The sequence below is a fragment of the Mirounga leonina genome, unplaced genomic scaffold (assembly GCF_011800145.1).
Source record: "Mirounga leonina isolate KUSES-001 unplaced genomic scaffold, KU_Mleo_1.0 Mir_94, whole genome shotgun sequence".
Classification (NCBI taxonomy): Eukaryota; Metazoa; Chordata; class Mammalia; order Carnivora; family Phocidae; genus Mirounga; species Mirounga leonina.
Window position 1 is genome coordinate 49298833 of NW_023270855.1, and position 27582 is coordinate 49326414.

The 27582-nt window shown below is 53.8% G+C and overlaps 2 protein-coding genes across 2 annotated transcripts; both read left to right on the forward strand.

The window, feature by feature from the left end:
- Positions 1-94: 94 nt before the first annotated feature.
- Positions 95-8276, forward strand: ASF1B (anti-silencing function 1B histone chaperone). The gene is made up of 4 exons (XM_034998668.1): positions 95-442; positions 4822-4937; positions 6513-6689; positions 7070-8276. Exons 1-4 carry the CDS (start codon positions 334-336, stop codon positions 7274-7276), a joined length of 609 nt encoding a protein of 202 aa, XP_034854559.1. The 5' UTR covers positions 95-333; the 3' UTR covers positions 7277-8276.
- A 2092-nt stretch (positions 8277-10368) lies between these two features.
- On the forward strand, positions 10369-27582 carry PRKACA (protein kinase cAMP-activated catalytic subunit alpha). Its single transcript, XM_034996780.1, has 10 exons — positions 10369-10634; positions 18041-18102; positions 18563-18691; positions 20954-21052; positions 22087-22169; positions 22965-23091; positions 23194-23289; positions 23391-23513; positions 25454-25618; positions 26037-27582. The coding sequence occupies exons 1-10, from the start codon at positions 10589-10591 to the stop codon at positions 26160-26162; spliced, it is 1056 nt and encodes a 351-aa protein (XP_034852671.1). The 5' UTR covers positions 10369-10588; the 3' UTR covers positions 26163-27582.

Consider the following 27582-nt stretch of genomic DNA (forward strand, 5'->3'; position numbering starts at 1 on the left):
CCCGGTGGGCACCCAGAGAAGCCAAGAAATGGTTCCGCCTCCCCCGCGCATCCCGGAGAGGGAGCTCCATGGATTGGCCCGAGGAGTCTCGGCGCGCGCCGATCCGCGCCTCAGGATTGGCTGAGGATGTGCTCGCGCCGCCGGAGAGCATTGACGGTGATTGGCCGGAGGGTGGGGCCGGCTATTTGAAGGAGGCGCGCGGATCAAATACGCACTTCAGTCGGCGGACAGAAGAGGCGGGAGCTGATCTGGGTAACGCCACCCCGCTGACCACAGAGGACTCAGGCGCGGGCTCTGTCCCAGCTGTGGCCTCTGCCGCAGTCCGGCAAGGCGATGGCCAAGGTTTCTGTGCTGAACGTGGCGGTGCTGGAGAATCCGAGCCCTTTCCACAGCCCTTTCCGGTTCGAGATCAGCTTCGAGTGCAATGAGGCCCTGGCGGACGGTGAGGCTGGGCCTGTGTGGAGATCCCCCCCTCCCCCCGGCCAACCCCGACCTCCCCCGTGAAACAGGCCCTTCCAACCTTGATCTCCCTCCCTCCCTCCCCTTCAGCCCCAGCCTCCTTGTAAGAGACTATCCTGACACCCCATGGCCAACCCGACCCCCTCCCCACAGTTACTCCCGTTTCCCCAGTGGAGACCATCATCCCGCCCTTTTTTTTCTGTGGAGCTCCCCCTGGGCACGTATTTTCTATCAGTCTCCATTCTTTAACCTGCAGAGACCGTCAGTTACCCTGTCCCCCTTCCTTTTTTCCCAGCGGAGCCCCTCCGTTACCCTTTATGTCTGTGAAATCCCTTTCCCCCGTGGCAAGACCCTACTCGCCCCGATCTCCCCATTTGTCTCCCAGTAATCCCCTCCCCAACCTGCTGATATTTAAAACAACCGCACCCCCACCCACTTCTGATTGTTTTCTAACCCCAAAGCACATGCCCCAGAACCTGGCTTCCCACCTCCTTAGCCTGTACCCAGTTTTCCACTCTTGAGCTCCACCTGGGGAAGCACGGCAGGTTTCCAGCTCCAGTCTTTCAGGATAACTTGGTTTCCCCAGCTCCCGTTCCTCCCTCCTGTCTGTGTGCTTCGATAAATACACTCATATCTGAGGGGTGGCATAACCAGTCCAGCATCAGCCGGTTCCCACTGTCTGCCCACCAGGTGCCAGCTGATCTACTGCAGAAATTCTTTCAACACTTTTGATGGTCTGACCCAGTCTGGGGGGGGGGGGGGCCAGGCTGAGCCATGATGGTATCTGACTTCAAACAGTTGGCTGGGAGTTCAGAACTTTTTGTGCATCTTTTCCAAGGTGTTTTCACAGATGTACTTATTCATCTGTGTGTTAAAAAGGTGGACATGGCTCTCATCTCACAGATGAGAAGACAGGAACCACAAAGAATGAAAGACCTTTCAAGTAAAGGTCTATAAAAATCGAAAATCTAAGGTTGCCCAGGGACTCTTGGCACCACTTTCAGGAGGAAGTACTCCATTAGACAGATTCTCCACTTGGTGGTTCAAGAAGAGGCCGCAGCTGAGGAGCTGGAGATCTGAGGGGCCATGGTGTGCTAACTAGCGCCTCTCAGTGGTAGGTGGGTGGTTTGTGGGAAAAGCCAGCCACTTGGATTAGTTTGGGGCTGATAACAATTCGAGATGTGAGTCCTTTTGGGCTAGGTCAATAGATCAGTCTCTCCCAGTTTCTCTCCTTTTTAAATTAGGGAATCTACTTGTGACTAACTATAGAATAAGCCCAGTTAAATCCTTTCTGGAACAAGGCAGGGTGTAAATAAATAATTAAAGTGTAGAATGACAGTGTGGAATAAGAATTTAATTTTAAAGCCAGGAGGAGATATAAGGAGCTAATAGGTTAAGGGATTCACAGTTCCCAGAAGGCAGGAGATCAGGTTTCAAAGAGCCTGTTTGTGCTCCTTGCATTTAAAAAGGGTTGCATGGTCCTTATCTAGTACTTCTATTCCTAGGAAAATCTCTGCCCTGTTACTTTACTGTTTATGGACTCCGAGCAGGAAAGTCAAAAGTCAACCTGCTGGTCATTATTTTTTAATAAAGAGAAATGGAATGACTTCCCCAGGGTCATAGAAGTAGAAGTCTTGGTGCTACGTCTGTGGAAGCATTGACACTAGAGTTTGTCTCTAAGTTCTGAGTCCAGAGTTCTCTACCTTTGCTATAACCTGGGAAAGAAAGAATTCATCCCTTATTTTAAGAAGTGGAGCATAAATAAGACTGACCGTAGAATTTATTTCCACATCGGGACACTCTCAAAAGAGAATGAAGGGGGTGCTATTATTAATTACACCCAAACAATAAAGCTTTTGCTCAGAGAAATGCAAGTTGGAAAGCAAACTCTGGCCTGGAAACCCAGACTCTGGTTCTACCCCTAGGGCTGTCCATGACTTTGACCTGCCAACTTGCTTTTTGCCTCTTCCTGGCCTTCTTCCCATGGAGCAGAGAGAATCCGTTTCCTGCCTCCCAAACAGTTGGAGGGGGCCAGGCTTTAGAAGTCTCTCAGATTCTGGAGAAATCTCAGTCTTGTTTCCTTGACAGTGGCAACTGAAGATCCAACAAAAGGCCCAACCCCCAGTCAGTGGCTGGCCCTGTTTCCCAAGGGCTCTAAGCCCCTTTGGTTCTTTTTTCTCCTCGGCAACTGGAAATAGATGCTTCCAAGGCATGGGTCCACACTTAATACAGTAGGTGTGTTTTTGCCCTCTTTCATTGAGAAATTCAATAGCCACTATTTGAATAAGTCATGGAACCAGATGTTCTGTCCCACAGCTAACACCGTGGTCAGGCCACGATTCATCTATATGATTCTGAACAAAGGTAAAGTGATAAACAGAAAAAAAGCCTACTAGGTAGTCTTTGTTTTTGTTTTTGTCTTAAGGCGGGAAACATTCTCCAGCTAGTTCAACTATGATGAATTTTTACATGCCTTTAATCAGGTTAGTTTTGGTTTTGTTTTCGTACATAGTGGAAGAGCATGTTGTCGACTGTTCGATTGTAAAGTCAGGGCATAAAGACAAAATTGAATACTGTCAAGTTACCCTTGGAATTGCCTGAAAAGTTAGGTACACCATGTTATGCGTGTGCAATCATCTCCTACTTCTAAAAAATGGAGCCACTTAAGTATGCTTCTGCTTCAAACGCTTCAGCAAGTTTAAGATGATCCAGTTTGTAGGTCCTTATTTTCAAGCATCTGCTGTCTTCCATAGATGACTTTATCAGCTCCTCTAACCCCTTGAGTCAGTATTTCTCTATGGTCCTCGGTCATTTCTCTGGTTTCTTTTCGGCCTCTCTTGAGGGAGCCATGGTGGCCCATTTGCCTGGCTGCTGGTGCAGTGCATTTTCTCCGGACAGCACCCACACCAGTCTTTGTTTAGGTTTTGCCAGTGGTATTGAACATCCAGTGCCTGTGACCCTCACAGGACCTGCTCTCCTCAGTCTCCTTTTTATCCCCCCAGCACATTGGTTAAATGCACACATACAGGACTCCACTGGGGGGGGGGGGGGGTTTGCAGGAGGAAAGCTACCAAAATAGAGAGCTGTATTAGAAAGGTAAGGACAGAGCCAGCTTGATTTTTGTTTGTCCAGAAACGTTCTGTCTAGTCGTGTCACTCCTTGTCACAAAGATAAATCAGTAAACTTAATCGGTCCCTGCAAATAATAAGAGACTGGGGTTTTAACCCTGGTGAGGTCTATGCCACAGACCTGCTAAGGTCCCTGAGTAGAAGGTCTGGGTGATGCTGCAAAGGGACAGGAAATCAGTGTATCGAGGAAGAGCTTGGGGCTTGGGTGACAAACCTCCGTAGCTGTGGCCCAGCCTAGTAGTGTTTCCCAAGTTGGATGCTCTTGTGGGACACTGGACCAAGAAACAGGGCAACTTCAACAACAGTTTGCTTCCTGTGAAACTCATAGCTTGTGAAATTTCCGCCGGCTGCTGGAGCTGTAGGTTGTGTAATTTCAAAGAACCTAAAATAAGTTGCAGGTCTCCTGCCAACCTCCCCTGTACTAGCATGACCTTGCCCCTAATACACTTGGACCTCCTGCAAGAGGCAGCAGTCACCGGGAATTTCCTGTGCTTGCTGGGCAGGGTCTCCTTAAGCACTTTTCCTTTCACCTTGCTGGAATTACTCATGGATGAGATCCCCCTACTGGATGGGGTGCAAGCGAGTTGGGGTTTGAAGGATCACTGTACGGTGCCACGTTTGTTGACTGAGTCACTGTCACCCAAATGTCTGAGGGGAGGCATGAGTTGGTGCCGGAACTGGAAGACCTGGGGGCTGGCTGGCTCCCCCAGTGGCCTCGTCTTCCCCCTCCTGACGGCTGGCTCTCCTGCTGGATTGGAATCCGCTGCCCTGGCCCAGTTGTCGAGGGATCTATTCAGTTCGGTGGCACTGGTCCCTGTGTGTGAAAGAGGATGCTGCTTCCTATCCCAGCACCCAGTGGGCAGGGCCCTGAATGGCCCAATTCCCTGCTCTTCCCTCCTCAGCACGCCTCTGTCATGTGGCTCCTAATTCAACCTCTGCCATACGGTTCACCCTCAGGCTCTGAGATCCCCGAGTTTCCCTGGAGATGCAGAGTCAATGTTACCGGGCACAGCTAGGCTCACGGGAGAAATTTCCCCACTAGAAGTAGAGTTTCATGCCCACTCCAGTGTTCAGGCCTGTGGTACCTGGCACTTAGTCCCCAGATGTCAGGTATTCTTGAGAATAAAGATCTCTCAATATATTAAGGATCTGTCTACAACTCACACGAGAAGACCTTCCCCTGCCTTCGTGCTGCCCAGGTATTTCAAATCCTTAATATCCCATATCCTTACAGATCTAGAGTGGAAGATCATTTATGTTGGCTCAGCTGAGAGTGAGGAGTTTGATCAAATCCTAGACTCCGTGCTAGTTGGGCCTGTCCCAGCGGGGAGACACATGTTCATCTTTCAGGTAAGAAAGACAAGGCCTGAGGCCTTGGCACCAAGAGACATCCTCTTGTACCTGAGAGCACACAGTGCGGTTCAGGGGCCAAAAGTTGAGGTTCAAATTCTGGCTCTGCTTTCAGGAACTGTCTGACCTCTCAGAAGTACTTCATACATTTCCCTTTTCTCCACTTCTGTCATAGTTGTCACCATGAGCCACTGATTCATAGTTGATTCTCATTATTCACGGGAGTCACGTCCTATAAGGTCACTGCGAATGCTGCATTAGCGAATTTGTGAATACCGAACCGTTGCCCCTGGAAGAATACAGGGATAGGTTCCTACAAGTCCTGTTGTCAACCAATCAATACATAATCTTGTTTCATGTGTATTTATGTTGAAAGACACCTTATTTAGTAATATTGTTGGTTCATTCACATTGAACTCCCTGCCAACAGCACTATAACTCATGCCTGAACAAAGCTTATCTAACACACGTTTTCTTCATAAAGCACATCATCACCTTGCACTAAGCACTATGCCTGGTAGCCATTCTGAACAGCAAAATTACCAGGGCTCCTGGGTGGCACAGTTGGTTGAGCGTCTGACTCTTGATTTTGGCTCAGGTCATGATCTCGAGGTCATGGGATCGAGCCCTGCATTGGACTCCGTGTGGGGTCTCCTTGGGATTCTCTTCTTCCCTCTGCTCCTCCCCTTCCCCCCTCTCGCTCGCTCTCTGTCTCTCAAATAAATAAATATTTTAAAATAAATAAATACTTAAAGATATTAAAAGCAAAGGCTCTGCTCAGTCCTTACCTATATCCCACTCGGCCGCTCCCTCCTCAATCCAAGCAACCTCCTCCCATCCCCTAACGCCTCACCCACCTGTAGCCAGGCCACCAGCAAGCCAAGCCCGTCTACTACACTCCACAAGCAGGGCTGGCTTCCTGAGCATTCAGCCCATGCAGCCACACAGGGCCCGGCACCTGATCTAATATTCTGCTGTCACTGGCTAAAACTTACTATTTGTGAATAAGGGATCCCATGTTTCATTTTGTATTGGTTTCATTTTGTACCAGTTATGTAGCTGGTCCTATCCATAACAACACACCCCAAATCTGTCCGCCTCTGTCCTCTCCCTTCTGGTCTAAATCACTGTCCACACCTCCAGGATGACCACTGTAAACTGCCGAATCTCCCTGCTTACATAATGGCCCTCCTCCCATCACAGCATCACACACTGCCAGTCTTTACAGACCATAAGAGTGATGCAGCACTTACCTCCTGCTAAATATTCTTGTTCTTCCCCAAGCCCTTAACTGGCCCAAAAGGCCCTGGGTGGCCTGGTACCTACCTGCCTTATCTTATGCCACCCTCCCTCCTGCTCACTACACTCCTCAGCACCATTTACTCCTTTGTGGCACTTGTCACACTGAGCATTTTACAGGCATTTACGGGATTGATTCTGTCTTCCCCACTCGATTAGAAACTCCCGTTGGCAGAAACCATACTTTTGGCTCAGTAAATATGTGTTGCTCGAAAATCACAAGATGGAGGTGTGGCTGTGCGATCAATGCTAAGGCACAGGGTGTGTTTCCTCTAGGCTGACGCCCCCAACCCATCCCTCATCCCTGAGACCGATGCTGTGGGTGTGACCGTGGTCCTCATCACCTGCACCTACCATGGACAGGAGTTCATCCGTGTGGGCTACTACGTCAACAACGAATACCCCAGTCCCGAGCTGCGGGAGAACCCACCCCTGAAGCCAGACTTCTCTCAGGTGGGACCTGTCTCTGCACTTCCTGCTTCGGACAGGCTGGCTCCTTTGCACCTGGGGGAGTTGAGTCATTGGAACTGGGAGCCAAGGTCACTTCTTAAGGTTTTCAAGTCATGCTCAGATCTTGCAGCTCCAGACTAGAACCAGAGAGAGAAAGGTCTTTGTTTCTCAGAAGCACGCCTCACAGAACTGAGATTAGATAGGTCTCAGCCCTAAGTCATGATATATAGGCACTCCTTGGAGTTCTACCCATAGTTGCTGATGGTGATGGAATAAGTAAGCTGTTCTTCCTGGCCTTGGGGCAGGGGCTGGGGGTGCCCCAGCTCCGTGGGAGTAATGACAGGGCATGCTGACAAGGATTGACATTCCTCTTTCTGCCCCAGCTCCAGAGGAACATCTTGGCCTCGAACCCCCGAGTGACCCGCTTCCACATCAACTGGGACAACAACATGGACAGGCTAGAGGCCATAGAGAACCAGGACCCTGCCCTGGGCTGTGGCCTCCCCTTCAGCTGTGCTCCCATCAAGGGCTTGGGTCTCCCTGGCTGCATCCCCGGCCTCCTCCCCGAGAATTCCATGGACTGCATCTAACTGTGGGAATCCAGGCCCTACCTGGGCCCAGCCAGGACTGTGGCCAGTCTCCTAGCACATCTGGAGAGGGCAGCTGGGCCTCCCACACAGTCCCATGGAGGCCATCTGGAGGACTTTGGGGCCATCAACTATACCTAGGCCAGTCAGACATGGCTCTGAGGAAGGAGCAGGCCTCAGATCTCTCCCAACCCTGACCCAGAAGGATCATCTTACCTCTACTGCCCAGGCCTGTAAGAAGCACGTACTTCAGTTTTTAATTCTTTGTGACTTGTGTCTTTTCTCTCTTCCACACACACTATAAGTTCCACCTGCAGGCCTTTGTGCCACCATGCTCCTTTGAGTACCATTGACCCAGAGCTCTTCCCACAGACCTCCCTGGCCTGCCTTGAGGCTTTTTTGGTCAATGCCTGGCAAGGCTCCAGCCCTGTTGAGCCAAAGGTTCTGTCATTCCTGTCCCTTCCCAAACATCGGAGCAAATCCACCCAGCTTTTTGGAGTCACAGGCAAGGAATCTTGGTTAGAAGGTACACTTGGACACAATTTCTGTCCTTCTCCCAGGACAGTTTTTAAGTCTTTTTAATCCAACAGCCTCTGGAAAACTCTGTTCCCAAAGGCATGCTCAGCAGGATGCTGAGGAATGATGGTTGACTCTCCTCTCAGTCACAACCACCTTCCTGTCATCTCCTAACTGGATCTGGCTTTCCCTGGAGGCTGCCATGGTGGGAAGATGGCATGCTGGAGGAGTCTGCTTTGCTCAGTCTGCCTCAGTGTTGGCATCAGGGCCCCTCTGCCTGCCTTGATCTGCCCTCTGCGAAGACCTCGTGCTCTTGCAGGCACAGGAAACCGTAGGGACCCTGAAAACCTCTCCCCTGCCATGCTCCCCGCAATGCCCCGTTCCCTTGCTGCTATGTGGATGCTATTGTGATTACAGTTTGTATATTAAAGGGTTTTTATATTAAATATGTTTGGTTGATCTAAAAATAAAAAGCACTTCATCTAGACTGATTCTGCTTTTGTCTTAAGTGGGCTGAGGCAGATTTGTCCATCTCTCGTCATGATGTGGTGAGGGGGCTCTTGCCGCAGCCAGTGGGCTGACTGCCCTTTGTCCCTTTGCTCAGCTTCTTACCCTAGTCTTAATTGGTTACGTAATTGTACTCCAGACTGAGGTTCAGGGAGGGGTTTTTCTTTGTCAAAAGTTAAGCAACCCAGCTGTTCTGGATAGAGCATAACCAGTGATTTTTTAGACTTTGACCTTGACCCACAGGAAGAAATTAACATCATGCTCCAAGGACACACAGCAACACTTTTATTAAATTTTATTTAGCCTTACTTTGTAACTGCACAGCCCAGAATAGACTGGTTTGGCTGGTGAGCCATTTCCCCATAATTCACAGAAGTGCCCTGACTCTTCCCTCCCAGAAACATGGACCTAGGAACATGGGTGCAGACAGCTGCTGGAGAGGGTGCAGATTGTATAAATCTATAGGCAGAGCAGCCAATTGGCTTGTAGACCTGAGACCAGCTAGCCCCTGAGTCAAGATAGCTGGCTCATCTGGCCCCCTGCTCCCCTTGGCAAGTTCTGTTTGGGTCTTCTACGTCAGTGGTTCTCAACTGGGGGCACTTTGCCCCTGGGGCACATTTAACAATGTCTGAGATGGCTTTGGTGGAGAAGAGGCAGGTCCCACTGGCATCCAGTGGGTAGAGATGGGATGCTGGCTAAAACTATAGTGAACCCACAGGACCGTCCCTCTCCCCAACAAAGAATGACCCTGCCCCAAATGTCAGTAGTGTGACAGTGAGAAACTGACCTCAGGCTGTGTTTTAAAAGGGCACCCAGGGGTGCCTGACTGGCTCAGTGGGTGGAGCATGCGACTCTTGATCTTGGGGTTGTAAGCTGGAGCAGCACATTGGATGTAGAGACTACTTAAAATCTTTAAAAATAAATAAAAATAAAAGAGCATCCAGAAAAAAGAGTCATCTTATTGCTCTGGAGGGCAGCTTCCCTTTGTGTTGCCCAGACAAAGGGCATCCCCAGCCTGGCTGTGCCCCAGATTCCTCATCTGTGAAATGGGAGTGATGGTAATAGTACCTCCGTGATAGGAATAGGGCGCAATGTATTTAACAAGTGCCAGCTGGGGCGCCTGGGTGGCTCAGTTGGTTAAGCCATTGCCTTCGGCTCAGGTCATGATCCTGGAGTCCCCGGATCGAGCCCCGCATCGGGCTCCCTGCTCGGCGGGGAGCCTGCTTTGCCCTCTGACCCTCCCCCCTCTCATGCTCTATCTCATTCTCTCTCTCAAATAAATAAAATCTTAAAAAAAAAAAAAAAAAGTGCCAGCTGACACGCACAAGCCCAGAGTGGATGCCCAGCAAAGCGATGGACGTAGAGCCCCCTCCCAACTACCCCTTGCTCCCTGGGCCCAGCATCCTCCTGAAGCTCCGGCTGTGGGTGGAGACCTAAAAGGCTCCTCGGCCCGGACCCTGCTATCCTGCGCGAGGCCTTATGAATGACGACTACCGGAGGCCCGGCGACCTCTGACCCGAGGCGCCCGCCGCGCCCCTCCCCCGCTGGCAGGTGGACGGCGGCTGCGCCAGGAGGGTTCGGGGGGAGGCCCTGGCGCCAACCTTAGCTGGCCGGTGGCCGCTGCCGCACTAAGCGGAGGCGGGGGACTGCGGCGCGTACGGGGCCAGGCGGGCGGCCGCCTGGACCGCCTCCTGGGCCTTGGAGCGCGGCGCGGCCATCCGTCTGCCTCCGCCGCCCCGCCCGGCCGGCCAGAGCAGTGGGGCTGCATCTCCGCCCCGCCCTCTCACCCCGGGATTGACACTGAATGTTCTGCGGGGGGTTTGCCGGACAGCGCGCCTCCGCCAATTGGCGGCCTCGCTGGGCGGGCCATGGGCCCTGTCGCAAACCCTGGCCAGTCAGGTGCGCCGGCCCGCCCAGCTGAGGCCTCGCGAGCTCGCGAGTGGCCGGGCGTCCGCGGCACGCGTCACGGAGCCGAGGGCCTATGGCGGCTCGGGAGGGTTGCGGAGGACCAATGGGCGGCGGCGCGGCCCCGTCACTCAGGACGGCCTAGGCCAATGAGCGGCGGGCTGCGGGGGCGTCACGGACAGCAGCAGCGGACTTGGGCTGAGGTTCCCGGGCGGGCGGGCGCGGAGAGACGCGGGAAGCAGGGGCTGGGCGGGGGTCGCGGCGCCGCAGCCAGCGCAGCCAACCCGAGGGGCCGCCGCCGCCGCCCAGCGCGCTCCTGGGCCGCCGGCCGCCGCCAGCACCCGCCGCGCCGCAGCTCCGGGACCGGCCCCGGCCGCCGTCGCCGCGATGGGCAACGCCGCAGCCGCCAAGAAGGGCAGCGAGCAGGAGAGCGGTGAGTGCCCGGGCCATGACCCCGATCCCGGTCCCGCGCTGCCAGCCCCCGCCCTGTCCATCACCGCCTGGCCCCTCCCCCTACGCGTCCCCCCCCCATTTCTCTCTGCTCATCCCCCCCCCACAGCGCCCCTTCCTCCTGCCTGTCCAAGGTTGGGGCCCAGGGCCCGCAGAAGACCCCTGTAGGAGCCCCCTTGCCAAAGGCCACCCCCCACTGCAAAGACTGTGCCCCCCCACACCCAGCTGTCACTGCCAACCAAGGCACGTATGACCGCTGGGGCCCCACATGGGGCCTTGTCACCACCCCACCCCCTCCTTTCCTGGCCCCTCTTCCCAGATTCTAATCCCCCCACTTCCTCACTCACCTCTCCCACTGATGGAACCCACTGCCAGACCCCGACCCAGGCTCCTGCCAGTTTGGGAGTGCTGTGGGGTCTGCCTCCACCCCGGAGGGACCTTGGCCACTTAGTGACCACACCCCTCCCCCCTCCAGCCCCCGCCATCTTTCTCCTGCCCTTCCCCTTTTCACCTTATCACAGCCCCCCTCCAAACCCACGCTGCCCCCCTTAAGCATTTCCCAGAGCCTCCTCCAGCATTGTTTTTCCCTTCTGTGTCACTTGGCATGGGGGACAGGATCTTTCTGGGTCCCTCTGCCCCTCTCTCATCCTGTCACTCTGTCACTCTGCCTCTCTGCCTGTGTTCCCTCCTCCAAGCAAACGTCTGTCCCTGGCTGAGGTAGCAGACTGTTTATGAACCTAGAGAACTGCTTCAGTGCTTCCAAAGCCAAGTTTGAGCCCGTCTTGCTGGGATTCATTGCATCTTCTTTCCTGGGTTTGGGGGGGGCGGGGTGCAGCAGAGCTCCTTCCCATCTCCTGCTATGCAGTGAGCTCTAGGCTTCTTGGAGTGCCCCTAAACAAATGGTTGTTTTACAACTGAGGCTCCGTCATTCACCCAGTCCCCAGGGCTTCTTCACCCTCTCCTGGCCCAGGATGAAAAGTGGGGTATGAAGTGTCTGGGTTTAGCAGGGCTCATTCAGCTTGAGCTGGGATGGTGAGAAAGGGGACTTGAAGCATGACAGTTGGGGAGAGTAGTGACTGACATCTAATGACTTGCTTTGCCAAGGGACAAATAGATTCTGATCATTCCCAGGGCTCAGCCAGAGAGAGGCCTGTTTCCCCCTCAGCCCCCAAATTATGTTGGTGTTGGCCTTTTCCAGCCAGAGAGATTCTGTATCTGGAAATGCCTTCAGAAATGACCTCAAGCCCCTTCCTCAGTTCCCCCGGGTCTTAAATTGTCATCACTCCAGACCTATAGCTGGAGCTTAGCTAGGATCCCCTTCCAGTTACCCAGAAATAGAGCTGAAAAGGGAGGCCATGTCCAAATACGCCCTTTCCAGTTTCTGATCTCAGACCCCAGCGTCTGAGTCCTTTGAATACCCTGTCCCAGAAAGATACAGGCATGAAACCCAGGGAACTTTATTCCCATACAGATTCAAATGGCAGAACTCAGAATCACCAAGCAGCCACGGGAAGGCCTGACATGTCACCAATGGGCGGGGGACAGGGAGGCAAGTGCCTGTAGCTGAGCACTTGATGACAGAGGAGCAGGTGGGTAGTGACCAAAAAAGGTCTGGGCATGAGCTTGGAGGGGACTAGGCAGAGGGGGAGGGGCTGGGGCCCCCAGCAGGTGAGGCCGGCTGGGAGGTGGAAGGTGGAGGCAAGTAGCTATATATTGCAGTAGCTCAGCTGAAAGTTGGGGAGATGACATCGTCCTGGAAAACTTTCAAGGCATATCAAACACATGCAGAGTGGGGCGGAAAGCCGCACAGGGAAAAGGATCCCCGAGAAAAAGATCAGAGAGGCTCTGGAAGGAACCGCTAATTCTCCCAGAACACAGGCCAGACACCCAGAAGTGGACTACCACAGTGAAACAGAGCTACTGTTTATTGGGCATCTAGGATGTGCCAGGCTAAATGGTCTCCATAGATCTATCTGCTGGAGTGATTTTCATAACAGGGTTTTCTCCGAATTTTCCAAACACGCTGTCTGAGTTTGACATGGACTATGTCAAAGAGGCAGGATTCACATCCAGATCCACTTACCAGCCAATTTCCTAGACCCCAGAATTTCCTGACCCAGACATTCTTTCTTAAGCTGCCTCCTTGATTTTTACTCTATTCACTTATATTTTCTTAATTTAAAATAATAAAGTTGTGACCCACTTTTGTTCAGATGTAAAGTTTGATCTGTCCTGAGCAATAATATAAATGAAATCAGGAGATTGGTATGCTAGTCATATTCTCTCTGATACACATTAAAATACAATGTAACTGGAAAAGTGTAACATCCCTAAAATCATTTTATGCCCTGCCAGTGAGACCCATGTCACACTTTGGGAGATGCCCCAAGCTGTACATCCTTCCAGAGGCTTACAGGGGCTCTTAGAAAAGGAAATAGGATGAGAGAGGAAGCCCCTTTTTGCCTTGAAGCTCTGAGTCCAAAAGGATGAAATAAGACAAAATCTGCCGTCTTGTAACCAGGGTGCAGTGGGGGTGGGGGCGGGGGCAGTAGCCAGGCCAGCCTGCAGGGGGCACCTGAATTTCATCTGCCAGCTTTCAGCCTGACCTGGGTCAGGAAAACGCCCAAGCCATAGTAGACACCAGTCAGGCATCCTGCAGCCCCCTGTACCCCTGTCTCCATGGCAGGACACAGTGTCAGCTTCCTCCAGGAGGGCAGGGATCGAGAACAAGCCCTGGTGGGGTGGGGTGGGAGAAATCTTAACCCAAAGATGCCAAAGCCATTGGCAGGGGCCCGGAGAAGATGCTAAGAGAACATATAAAAAAGACCAAGCCCTGGGCTCTGAGCAAGCTGGAGAACCGAGAGAAGGCCTCCCAAGAGGCCTGGGGACGGGCGGCCAAGTGGAGCTCAGGCCTTGGCTGGCACTGGCCGAAGGCACCCCTGGGAGCTGGCCCACAGAAGGGGCGGGGCTGGTGAAAGGGAGCCCCCAGATACCCCTCCAGGTCCCAGGGACAAGCAGATCCAGGCTCTGTGAGAAGTGCCCCCAAGAGGTCCCTGGATAGGAAGGATGGAGGCCCTCTAACATCCTACAGAAGCCTGAGAGCAGCAAGCACCTTCTGTGCATTGGCAGTTGTATGGGTGCCCAAGAGGGTCCTGCCAAGGCAGCTTTTCCCTTAGCCCAGTCAGGCCTACAGAAGCTTAAGGGTCCTATCTGCCCCTTCCCTGTACCCGTTGGTCCCTAAGTTGGCTTCTCTTCCTGCCACCACCCCACAACTCCCTGCCTCCCCCTATAGATGGAGTCTTGGGGATGGGCAGCCAAGCTGGTACAGCAGGTCTCATGAACCTTCCCAGCCACCGTAGTCTTGGTGCCCTGAGAGGAAGACTGAGTGATGGCTTCCAACCCCAACGATGGTGAGGATGAGCCCTGTTGCTATAGCAACTTCCCAGGCACTCTCTGCCCCTCAAGCCAGGGAAGGGCTACAGTGGAGTTTCAGGAACAGGTGGAGAGGAAGAGTCTGTAGACCCCTGGCTAGCCCTGGAAACCTCTCCCTGACTAACAACCCTGAGCTTGGGGGCCTGGGGAAGAGCAGAGGTATGGGTGGCCCCATTCAGACGGGGGGGGCGTTCCACCCAGAGCGGGGGTCCAGCCCAGTTTTAGTATATGTGCCGCCAAAGCGAGCACAGGGGGTCCAGCTCAGACCAAGGCGGTGGGGTGGTCCAGCCCAGTGTTGTGTTAAGCTCAGAATGGGGGTTGGTTCAGCTCAGTGGTGGAGTCCAGATCATAATGGATGATGGTTCAGTACAGAATGGGTGTCCATCCGGCTGGGGAGCGATCCAGTCCAGAATAGGGGTCCCATCCATCCGTGTCCCAGACAAACAGGTTTCAGAGGGCTGAGTGTGCTGAGATTGTTGTCTGGGGTGTCCAAGGCTGGGCTCCTGCCTCCTGCTGTGGCCCTGGCTTTTTGAGGGGTGTCTGGGGTTCTCTCTGTTAGCCCAAATCGAATCCAGACCAGAGTGGAGGCTGGCAACCACCCCTCCATCCCTCGGGGGAGACATGGCAGGGGGGCGGGTTTCATAAGCCAGCAGCTGGCTGGGTTTCCCTTCTATGCCACTTCCTGTTGTCAGCAGGGGCCACGGGTGCTGGGCACTTTCAGAGAAGCTGCCACTGACCCTCCACTTTATTTGGGATGTGGAAAGAAGGAGGAAGATGGTCGAGGCTGCCTTCCCCTCCCCCACCCCTAGGTTTAGCCTTTCGTTTCCGGTTGGACTTTCATGGCTGAAAGCAGAGCCAAGCACAGGGCAAGGTTTGACAGAGGCCAAGGACATCCTGCGATGTTAGTCCCCTCTCTGCCCCCACATAGGAGCAAGACAAATCCAGATATACCCATTTTTCTCTTGGGGTAACAGGATTTGGGGCCTCCAGGTTCAAAGAGGACTTAGGGGAGGAGATAGGGTGGCTCTTGCGCCCGTCCCCACCACTTCTTTCTCTCCATCTGCTCTTTCAGTTAATTAACGGGGCTCTGGGGCCTCTTTGGCCCCAGGGAGCCCCTAGCTGCTGCCTGGGTCTGAACCTTAACTCCTTCCCCTCTGCCCAGTGGGCACTGCCCTGGGCACATTCGGTGCCATCCTCTGAGTAGTTCAGCACCCACTGAGGACGGCAGGACCTGGCATCTTGGGAGCAGTGAAGTCCCTGGAACAGGAAGTTAGCTTTAGCACTCCACCCCTGGGGCAGCCAGGCCAGCCAGAAGGGACACCCTCAGGAGAATCTTCCCACTGCCTTCTGCTAAGGAGGGCCTTCACAAACCTTGGCCAGCCGGGAGCAGGTACCTTTAAATGCTTCCCTGGCAACCGGCTCCTCCTCCCTGGTCCCCTGAGGCCCTTCAGAGGAAGCCAGCTCAGAGGCCTTGCGTGTTCCTGGTTTCCCTGCAAAGGGAGGATTCCAGGGAGGGCTCAGGGCAGCCTGGGATGGATGTGGGGTCAGGCAGTGGCCAGGGCAGTGACTCAGAGACCACCTTCCAGCTGTGGCTGCAGCTGCTTCTCTGGGCCCACCTGACTCTCCGTTTCCTGGGCTACCTGCACCACACCTTCTGGGCGCGTAAGCCACAGCCAGCACCCTGAGCCTCCCTGGCCGGGGTAGATGGGTCCCACATCACCCTATCCCTCTCCACCCCTCATTGCACCCTCTGCTGGAAGACATAGGAAGCAGAGGTGAGTATGGGGGCTCTGGCTGGGGCTTCCCCCATCATTATCCCTCTATCTGCCCACTCCTTCTGACTGTCCCCCCCCACACACTGTGCCCCAAATCTGGCAAGCCGATGGAACTAGAGGGGACACAGTTTGGGCCCTTTAGTACGTTGAGAGTCTAGAGAAGAGCTGTACTAGAACCAAGGCACCCATGGAGCCTCTCAGTGGGGTACCAGCAGACAGCCAAAGGCAGGCCCACTAAGTCAGGAAAAAGCAGAATATGGTAGTTCTCAGGGAGGGCTGAGAGCAAACAGGGAAGCAGGACCAGGCATTCTCCTGGATTCTTCCCACACCCCTTCCGTTGCCTTGTTAGGTGGGCAAAGGTGAAGTCCCAAGAGGGTACCCTCTCCCCCGCCACCTTCATCCAGAATTCAGTGTGTATGTTTGGAGGTTTCCAAGGAAGGTGTTGTGCATCAAAATAGATTCTGCTAGGGAAAGCACTGGATTTCAGGCTCAGAGAGGTCTCAAGCAGTTGATGGCCCAGCCAGGTACCAGCCTAGGACTCGTGGCCATTCCTTGACTGCCCGTTCTCTGCCCAGCCACTCATTTTTAGGCTTTCCTGGCCAACAGTCTCTCCTCTGTCTGCCGTTCCTGCAACCCCATGGAAGGTTCTTCCCTCCAAACGCTCAGGGGAGTCTTGGGAACGGTGGGAGTGGTGGCCACTCATGAGGCTGTGTGGGATTCCTGGCGCTGTGTCTGGGTAGTCCAGGCAGATGACAGACGATGCCAAAGTACAAGCGCGTAGGACCCCTCAGGGTGGCAGGTGTCAGGGGGTAGAAGACAGCTCCGTCTGTGGGCCACCCTGTGCACTGCCACCAGGCGGGAGCGAAGCAGTTAATCTTGTGGGCACTGAGGTCCGGCAGGCCACCTCAGGCCTGGTCAGTCTTCCCATCTGTACAAGGAGAGGAACAGCAGGTCTGACCCATTAGGGTAGGAATTAAGCACAGAAAGCATTTGGCATGGGACTGGCACACAGGAAGGGTCCCTGAACAGCGTGCCTGGCCCTGGGGGGTGGTTACAAGGGCTGGTCTGTAATGCAAGAATGCACCAAGCTGTACATTTAGAGCTTGAAAGGTCAATGTACCCCCCACGCCCTATATTTCATACCTCAGTTTTTAGAAATACCTAAAAACAAAATCAGTAATTGCCATTTATATCGCATTAACCCCATACCAGCCACTGTCCAACCCCTTTTGCCAAGATTAATTCATTCAGTCCTCACAACCATCCTACCAGGTCGTTACTAGTATTATCCCCATTTTACAGATGAGGAAAACTGAGGTCAGGTCAGTTGCCTAAGGTTGCACAGCTCATCAGAGACCAGGCTGGGATTTGAACTTGATCTTGTCCCAGAGTTCTGGCCCTTAACTGCTTTGCTGGGCTCCTTCTTGGCCTTGGCAAGAATGCCTGTTTTCAAGCCTCAGTTTCCTAGGGCGTTAAATGGGAAGAATGGATAAAAGGAAAGTTAGTAGGCAAACCAAGTGAGCAGGCCCAGGGTCCACCAGGAAGTCTTCACCATTAGCCGGATGGTGATGTTTGCCTTGGGGTGCTGAAGGGCCCGTGGGGTGTGGGCATAGGGTAAGACTCCCCTCGAACCACCTCTGGAGGAAGGACCCCTGGACTGGCAAAGGCGGGAATGGGGCCAGCTGGGGGCCAAGGCAACAGCTGAGCCCCCCAAGGGCGCCTGCTACCCGAGCCCCAGAGGCCTCCACCCAGGGCCCGGCCTCCCCAGAGAAGGGGTTGGAGGAGCAGCCAAATCCCCAGGCTATAAATATCTTGGCTGGCGTCGGCCCTGGCCATGGAATGTCGGTCAGAACTGGGGCGAGTGGGGGTGGGCTGGCCTGGGCGTCACTCTCTATACCCCTAAGAGTAACCCCCGAGTCACCTTGCACCCCATTTGGGACAGAGTTGAGGCTATATCCCACTTCTCTGAGTAAAGGGGGCCCAGGCCCCCAGCCCAGATCAGGGCCCCCCAAAGCTGCCCTCCAGCTCAGCCAGGGCACCTGAAGCTACTAGGAAAAGGTCAGTCTCTAGGTTGAGACAGCTGCACCCCACTTTGCACAAATGGGCATCTCCCCAGGAATAGCCGAGGCCCACCCCGATAAGATGGGGTCTCTAACTAATGCTCTCTCTCTTTTCCTTTCAGTGAAAGAGTTCTTAGCCAAAGCCAAAGAAGATTTTCTTAAAAAATGGGAAAATCCTGCTCAGGTAAGCCCCCTGGATGCAGAGCCCTGAGAGGGGTGAGCTGATGGTCCCCCAGCCTCCAGCCATGTCCCTGTAACATGGTGAGGATTTTTAGGGCCCTGTGGAGGGCTCCAGACCTGACCCCATTTGCTCCCTAGATGCCAGCAGGGGCTCCTGGGCAGAGGCATACAATCCCCCACTGGCACGCACCCCCACCCCACCACCCCCTTCCACCTGGTGGCCCCTGCCCCCCACGCAGCTGCCAGTAGTCCCTGGGCCCCGGGCCAGGACCGGATCTGGCCCCTGCCACCCGCCTTAAGGAATGTGTCCTTCGCCATCTTGTTTTTCCACCCCCTGTCCTTACCCCCATCATTCCACCCCCTCCCCAGGGCCCCCTCTGCTGGTGGCAGAGGGCATGCCCTGGACCTTGGCCTTGCCCCCACTTGGAGGGGGTCCCTGACCCTCCCAACCCCTCTGCCCACAGAATACAGCCCATTTGGATCAGTTTGAACGGATCAAGACCCTCGGCACGGGCTCCTTTGGGCGAGTGATGCTGGTGAAGCACAAGGAGACCGGGAACCACTTTGCCATGAAGATCCTCGACAAACAGAAGGTAAGCACAGCCCGGCCAGGAGGTCACCGTCCCCCCCCGCACCAGGCCTTGGTTCAGACTGTTCCCACAGCCTGACTGGTCTTCCCGTCTGTCATTCACCAACTGTTTCCTGAGCCTTCATAATGTGCCAGACCCGAGGTTCAGAAGCACCCATGCTGCCTTCATGAAGCTTCCCCTCCAGACCAGCCACTGATGGGGGTCCAGGCAGAGGACATGGGTTCAGACACCTAGCCTGTATCAAGGAAGCCAGAAGTTTTCCTGGGGAAAGTATTGTATTTATACAGACCTTCTTTCTTTTTTTTTTTTTTAATTTTTTTTTATTTATTTATTAGAGAGAGAGCAAGAGAGCACAAGTCGGGGTAGGGGGGTGGGAGAGGGAGAGGGAGAAGCAGACTCCCCGTGAGCAGGGAGCCTGATGCGGGGCTCAATGCAGGGCTTGATCCCAGGACCCTGGAGTCATGACCGGAGCCAAAGGCAGATGCTTAACCAACTGAGCCATCCAGGCGCCCCTCACAGACCAACCAACCTACCTTTCTTTTTTTCTTTTTCTTTCTTTTTCTTTCTTTCTTTCTTTCTTTCCTTTTTTTTCTTTTTTTTCTTTTCTTCCTTTCTTTCTCTTTCTTTCGTTCTTTCTTTCTATTTTATTTATTTGAGACAGAGGGGGCCACAAGTGGGGAGGAGGGTTAGAGGGAGAGGGAGAGGGAGAAACAGACTCCCCACTGAGCAGGGAGCCCAACACAGGGCTCGATCCCAGGACCCTGGCATCATGACCCGAGCCAAAGGCAGACACTCAACCGACTGAGCCACCCGGGCGCCCCACAGACCTTATTTCTATAAATATTTTTGAGACCCTACTTTATGCCAGGCACTGCTGTAGGGTAGCATGTTCAACAGAAAGGTAATACAAGCCATATATGGTTTTAAATTTTGTAGAACCCCTCCCCCCTTTAAAAAGTAAAAAGAGGGGCACCTGGGTGGCTCAGTTGGTTAGACGTCTGCCTTCGGCTCAGGTCATGATCTCAGGGTCCTGGGATCAAGCCCCACATTGGGCTCCCTGCTCGGCAGGGAGTCTGCCACCCCCTCTCCCTCTGCTACTCTCTCTGTCAAGTAAATAAATAAAATCTTTTAAAAAAAATTAAAATTAAAAATAAGTAAGAAGAAACAGGTAGAATTAATTTCAGCAATGTGCTCTAATTAAGCCAGTATATCTACAATATTATAATTTCAACATACGTAACCAGTGTAAAAATACCATTAATGAGACCTCTCATTTTTTTTTTCTGTATGAAGTCTTCAGAATCCAGTGTGTATTTTATACTTACATCTCTGTTCAGATGTTCAGTTTTCACTAGAAAAACAAGAAAAAGCAGAGAGGTTGGAAAAGCAGATTCACATATCCCGCGTTGTTCCATTCAGGCTTAAAAGTCACCCAGTAACTGCCTCAGGTGTTCGTTTTTAAATTTTCATTTTAGAAACTTAAAATTTTAAACTTGGTTCCCCAGGCAACTAGCCACATCTCGAGTGCTCAGCAGCTGTACATGGCTAGTGTGGACTTACTGGACAGTGCAGGTGTAGACCTGGAGCATACAGCTGTGAGCAAAGTGGGAAAAGCCCTAGCACAGCAGATCAGAGCTGACCAAGGGGCCAGCCTGCCTGCGTGTGACATGCGGTCCTGACACTGACTAGCTGTGGGTGACCTTGGGCAAGTCACTTCCCTTCTCTGCATCTGGGTCTTCCAAAATGCCATGCTCACAGCACATACCCCTCAGGGCTCTTGTCACTATGTGTGAGGCACCTGCTGGGGACAGCTGAGGAAGAATCAGTGTGGGGTTTGAGTGGCTGTGGGGAAGGTGCTCTGGATGCAGGGAAAGTATTTCTAAATATCTCTTAGGCACCACTCTTGCTTGTCTTTTCGGTTTCAGCTTAGCTGCCCCTTCCTCCAGGAAGCCTTCTCTGACTCCCCCGTCCCCCTGACTTTACCAGGCCCCTTACCTGGGCATCCGCAGGCCCCGAGCTTCCCCCCACCATGGCTCTGACCCTTCTGGGCCATGAGGCTTGGTGACTCGTGTTCTTGCCCTGAACTGCATGCCATGCGGGGACAGGCAGCTTCTGCCTTCTCAGTATGTCCTCAGCATCCAGCCTGAGGTTCTACAGGCTGTGGTCACTCAAAGGGACCAGCCCAGCCCAGGGGGTTACTTCTGGGCATCGGGGAAGAGGAGGACCCTCTCAGACCCACTCTTACCTCCCTTCCCACCCCCACAGGTGGTGAAGCTGAAACAGATCGAGCATACCCTGAACGAAAAGCGCATCCTGCAAGCGGTCAACTTTCCGTTCCTCGTCAAACTCGAGTTCTCCTTCAAGGTGGGGTCCCAGCGCCCGGGGGCCGGGGCCACTGCTAGGTGGTACAGCCTCGGGGCTCCCAGAGCTAGGGTGGGGGCCGAGGACGAGCCGTGGCTGCCCGAGGAGGCAGGCCCACTAACGGGAAAGGAGGAGAGTCCCAGAGGAGGGATGCTGGGGGCAGGAGTCAGCCTGAGACTGTGGTAGACCCATGTTCAACTCCTGGGCCCACCAGTTTCTAGCTTGAGAACTTGGGGCAGATCACCCAACCTGGCTGACATCCCTCCAAACCACCTCTCTATTTTACAGCAAAGCACCTGACGCACGCACGACTCTAGGCCCAAACTGCGCCACACAGCCTGGATTCGAAGCGCAGCTCTGTGCTCCTCCAGGCTGTGTGATGCTGGTGCGGGACTTGACTGCCGTGAGTCTCAGTTTCCTTGTCTATAAAGTGGGGATCCCAAGACTCCCCACCTAATGGGGTGGCCATGACCATTCCAAGCACAATGTGAGCACCCTCCGTGAGCTATTTTGGGTGTTATCCTAAGCTGTGACTGCAAGATCTGGGGAAAGCCATTCGAGGCCTGAGACCCAGACAGTCACAAGGGCCCCATGCCTGGTTTAAAGCTCAGCTGCTGTCATCCTAAAAGTTGTAATAATTTTTTTTAACAAGGGGCTTCACAGTTTTATTCTGGGGCCCCACAAATTCTGTAGCCCATCCTGGGCCCGTTTTGCAGGTGACAAAACTGTGACCTCAAGCTTCAGTGAAGACAGTTGCAGACGTGAGATGCCCCAGAGTCCTCTCCCCACTGGCTGGGCCCCTCCCACCCCACCTGCCGGCCCTCACTTTCACCCCCTGTGAGCAGGATCCCAGCTGCCCCTTCTTCTTCATGGGCGGAAGGAAATGAGCCAGGAGGCTCAGGGAGTATAGTGCCTGGCGCTGCGAACAGGCTTCGTATGGGAGCCAAGATTGTCGTTGTCGCTTTATTCTGGAACACCCGCCATGTAAAGGCACCAGGCCTTCAGATGGGCCCCTGATCAGCCACTGTTTCCCATAGGACAACTCGAATTTATACATGGTCATGGAGTATGTGCCTGGCGGGGAGATGTTCTCCCACCTGCGGCGGATCGGAAGGTTCAGGTGAGCTGGCCAGCCCCTGCCACAGTGGGCCCGGGTGTGCCCACAGGTGTCGTCGCATGACCAAGCCATCTGGGAGGTGACGTGGGCTCTCCAAGTCTGTCTGGATTCTTGTTGCCCCTGAGCCGAGGAATCTGTGATTTCTCAGCCCCCACAAAACAGAAGAAGCACGGTGACTTTGGTCTCACTGTTTAAGTTGGCAGTTTTAAAATTCATGCTATCATTTACCTTAGTTATGTAGATATGTGCTTTATATACGACAGAACGCACAGGAGCTTAACGTTTTGACATTTGCATACACTTGGGAAACCACCACCCAAAATACCATAGAGAACATTTCCATCACCCCAGAAAATCCCTCGAACCCCGTTCTTGGCAAATTGCCGCCCTGAAGAAAGCAGTTGTCCTTTCTGGTTTCAAACACCATAAATGTGTTTGGTCTGGGTTTGGGCTGGATATAAATGGAATCACACCGTTTATATTCTTCTGTTCCTTTCTTCTCTTGCTTCACATAATCGTCTTGACATCTAGCCACGTTGTTGAGTGTATTCATCGTTTTTCCTGGCAGTGGTGTTGGGTACGATTCCACTGTATGAAGCTACCACAGTCTGATTGTGTTCCTCTGTTGATGGACATGCGGGCTCCTTCCCGCGTGGGACCATATACGAAGAAGTCTGCTCTGCTTATGTGTTTGGGGCGGCTCTGAAGGCCCAGCTGCTAGAGCATTTGGGGGTGGGCAGGTCATGCTGGGCATAACCACCCACACTCACCTGTCCCCTCCCCAATTGTCCCCACTAGTGAACCGCATGCCCGCTTCTACGCGGCCCAGATCGTCCTGACCTTCGAGTACCTGCACTCACTTGACCTCATCTACCGGGACCTGAAGCCGGAGAACCTCCTCATTGACCAGCAGGGCTACATTCAGGTGCCCACCAGGACGGGCATGGGGCAGGCCCAGGCGGCCATGGGCTGGATCCTCCCCCTCCCTGTCTCCTTCCTGGCCAACAGCCTGTTCTTGTGCCTGCAGGTGACAGACTTCGGTTTTGCCAAGCGTGTAAAAGGCCGCACCTGGACCTTATGCGGGACCCCTGAGTACCTGGCCCCAGAGATCATCCTGAGCAAAGTAGGCACCTCCCCGCCCATCCCACTGCCCTGAGGCCTACTCCACCTGCACCCCTCCTCGCCCTCCTCTCTTCACACCATACCCCCCACTTCTCACTCTAGGGCTACAACAAGGCTGTGGACTGGTGGGCCCTGGGGGTTCTCATCTACGAGATGGCCGCTGGCTACCCGCCCTTCTTCGCTGACCAGCCCATCCAGATCTATGAGAAGATTGTCTCTGGGAAGGTGAGGCCTGGATACAGGGACTAAGCCCCTACACAGACCCTTCCCCACCAGTTCTGCTCACCATGGAGCCCTGCATATGGTGTCAGAACAATCTAGAAGTTCATTAAATTAGGCCAAGCAGTGAAGCTGGGCGCACCAGCCACATGAACAGGCCAGCACCTCACACAACCTCCCCGTCTAATCCTGGACCCACACTGCTGATATTTCCAGGGCTTCCAGAACCCCAGGCCTCACCCGAACACCTTCCCTGCCCAACAGGAGACTCTGCTTGCCTCCGGTCATCCCACTGAGCATGAGTTTCCACAAGTTTCACAGCAGGAAGCAACCGTGTGCAGTTCCCGGGTGCCACTCCAGACCCTGCAGGGTCATTAGGGGATGCAGCCCATGTCTCCTCTCCCAAATGCAGACTTGCTAACTCTTGGGGTACAGGGTGGGGTGGCAGAGCTGTCACAGAGTGCAGACGTGCTCACTGCCGCACGATGCACCCTGCTCAGCTGTACCCCAGCACTTGGAAGGAGTGATGAAGCTCAGGCTTGGAGAGCATCATCACAGGCCCCAAGGGCTCAGGACAGACTGGGAACCCCGCCTCTGCCCTCAGCTCACTACCTGGCTGGGAGGACCCAGCCATCCTTCCACCTGGCCTGGGAATTAGTGGAAGCAGCTCCCAGTTCAGCCTGGGGGTGCCGACCTGGCTCTACGTCCCAGCTCAGCCACCCATTGACTTTGAAACCTCGGGCAGGTGCCTTTGCCCTTCTGAGCCTCACCTTACCCATATGAAAACTGGGGTACCAGACACTTGCTCCTCTGAGAAAGAAATCTGCTGCGACGGGTTACTAAAAAGAGAAAGACGAGGTGTCTGCCACTAGGCTGAAAAGAAATTGCAGGGAAAATGGCCCAAAGTGGAGGGGGTGGGGGGCGGGGAGAAAAGGAAAAAACCATAGACAGTTCTGAGGAGGAGAGGAGAAGATGAGCATAACTCCCTTCTTTGTAGCATTTTACAGTTCCCACGCGCCCTCAGCGGTATTCTCTTCCCTCATGCAACGCTGGGATATCTGCCCCCTGCCTGAGAGGCAGGCACAGGCCCAGAGAGGGTAAGGGCCATGGCCAAGGTCATAACAGCGTGTAAAATGTAGAGTAGTGCTGGAACTTAGTTCGTGGCGGCTATACATCCAGTGAGTACTTGCAAACAAGGCTTTGGGGAAGTTTCTGGAAGAGTTGAAGTGAGCCTTAAAGAGTGGAAGAGTCTTAGCTATGGAGAGAGAGGGGGAAACAAAAACAGTCATTTCTCTCCTAACCGTGGATGTTTCAGAAGTCCCCAGACCCAGAGACAGAGCTGCCTTAGGAAGCAGTAGCTAAGAATGCAAGTTCTGGAGTCCAACAGACCCAAGTTGAAAGCCCCCAGTCCCGCTCCTCTGTGTGACTTTAGGCAGGCTGTTAACCCTTCTGAGCCTGTTCCCTCGTCTCTAAAACGGGAACCATCGAAGGGTTTACCTTAGAACAGCAGTTCCTAGGGTGGCCCCATGTCCAGCAGCATCAGCACGGCCGAGGAACAGGCTAGACATACAGGTTCTCAGACCTCCTGAATCAGAAACTCCAGTGGGCCCAACAAGCTTTTTTTTTTTTTATTTGACACAGAGAGCACGTGCAGGGGGAGTGGCAGGCAGAGGGAGAGGGAGAAGCAGGCTCCCCACTGTGAGCAGAGAGCCTGATGTGGGGCTTGATCCCAGGACCCCGGGATCATGACCTGAGCTGAAGGCAGATGCTTTAGCCGGCTGAGCCACCCAGGCACCCCTCAACAAGCTTTTTTAATGGGATCCTAAAGCACACTTAAGTTGGGGATTCTCTACCTGGGAGGACTCTTAGGTAGCAAAGGCAGCATTCTGGGATTCCCCAGACTCCAGACAAGTCCCCCACCCTGACTGTGTTAACCCCCTCTTCAGGTGCGGTTCCCATCCCACTTCAGCTCTGACCTGAAGGATCTGCTGCGGAACCTGCTGCAGGTGGACCTCACCAAACGCTTCGGGAACCTCAAGAATGGGGTCAACGATATCAAGAACCACAAGTGGTTTGCCACAACTGACTGGATCGCCATCTACCAGAGGAAGGTGGGCCACCTCCTTCCCCATGCCCCCCCCCCCCCCCCGCAAGCAGGTGCACTGAGGGTTTTGAGCAGAGGCCACGAGCCAGGGAGGGTTACCAGTGGAGAGATGGAAAGGGCAGTGGCATCTGAAAATAGGCCACAGGCTCTGAGTCAGTCTAGCTGAGGGGCCTTAGAGCAGTGGGGTCTAGATGGGGGTTGGCGGGGTCATTTGGCCACTCTGTGACCTTGGGCACGAGACACCCCTCTGGTGAGCTGGCTATAATGAGATTCTTAAGGTTATTAAGGTGAGTCCACACCCTTATGTTAAATTCAGGCCTGGGTCAGAGGAAGTTATCTCATGAATGTTAGGCCATTCACATTTATTGTTGTAAGGATGATTATGTTGACTATGGAGGTCTGAGTGGTTCTTGACCCCTCTCCAGGTGGAAGCTCCCTTCATACCAAAGTTTAAAGGCCCTGGGGACACGAGTAATTTTGACGACTATGAGGAGGAAGAGATCCGAGTCTCCATCAATGAGAAGTGTGGCAAGGAGTTTACTGAGTTTTAGGGGTGTGCCTGTGCCGCCACGGGTTTTCTTTCTTTCTTTCTTTCTTTTTTTTTTTTTTTTTTTTTTTTTTTTGGTGGGGGGTGGGAGGGTTGGATTGAACAGCCAGAGGGCCCCAGAGTTCCTTGCATCTAATTTCACCCCCACCCCACCCTCCATGGTAGGGGGAGCAGGAAGCCAGATATTCAGAGGAATGGAAACACCAGCTGCTCCCCCTCAACCCCTCCCCCTCCTGCCTCCCCCTACCACTTTTGCCTTCCTCCTCCCCAGAAGACCCCCACCCAGCCCACTTCTGCCTGTTTTAAACGAGTTTCTATGTTCCAGTCAGACCATGTCTTACTGGTGTATTCAGGGACAGGGTGTGGAAAGAGGGGCCCAAACTTAACTCCCTCCCCACCCCCCCTAAACCACAGGCATCACCCACTAAGGGCAAATGAAGGAAAGGCCAGCCTTCTCTTCAGAGCAATGGTGCCTGGAAAGGAGAGATTTTAGTGACCTGTTCAGTGGGCTGCTTGCTAGAATTAAAAAAAAAAAAAAAAAAAAAAGGTATAATCTTATTTAAGTTCCACCAGTGCCTCCCCCTCCTCCTCCCCCTACCCCTCCCAAGCTGCCCCCTTCCCAAATCCATTTTAACAAGGCTGGGAAGCAGACTGAATTTGTAAAGGAAGGAGCTGGGGTTCAAACCTCCGCCCCAAGCTGCTAATCTCCTCTGCTCCTCTGCCCACCCCCCCCAACCCTGGGGGGTCCCTTGGCAAGCCTGGAAGGGTCTCAGCCCCTTTAGGAAGCCCCTGTCCCCCTCTGCCCCAGCAGACCTTTCTTCACCCTTGGGCTTCCGCCAAGACAAAGAAAGCAGCTGCCCCTCTCCCAGCCAAAAAGGAGTTGTCCCCCGAAAAGATAGAAGGGGAGCCCCAAGCCCAGGGTCTTTCCTCCCACCAGCACTCCCCCCCAAACTCTAATTTTATTCTCAGCTAGATTTTAATGCCCAGCCTCCTCTCTGCTCATTGGGAAGGCAACCCCCGCAAAAGAAGGCAAAGCCCTCCTCCCGCCTCTTGGCCCGGGGTTCAAGGCCAGGGTTGCTGGGGAGCGGCTGCCTGTTTTATTCACCCAGCAGCCTCCGCCCCCCTCCCCCCATCCTGGGCGCTCCTCCTCTGCTTAGCTGTCAGCTGTCCATCACCCTTTCTCCCCCCCATTTGTGCTTTTTTCTCTCAACACAAAAGTGGGGAGCAACCCCATTCATCCCCGTATTTGTCCCTCTCATAACTTCTCCCCATCCAGGAGGAGCTCTCAGGCCTGGGGTGGGGCCCCGGGTGGGCACGGGGGCGATTCAACCTGTGTGCTGCGAAGGACGCGACTTCCTCTTGAACAGTGTGCTGTTGTAAACATATTTGAAAACTATTACCAATAAAGTTTTGTTTAAAAAAAA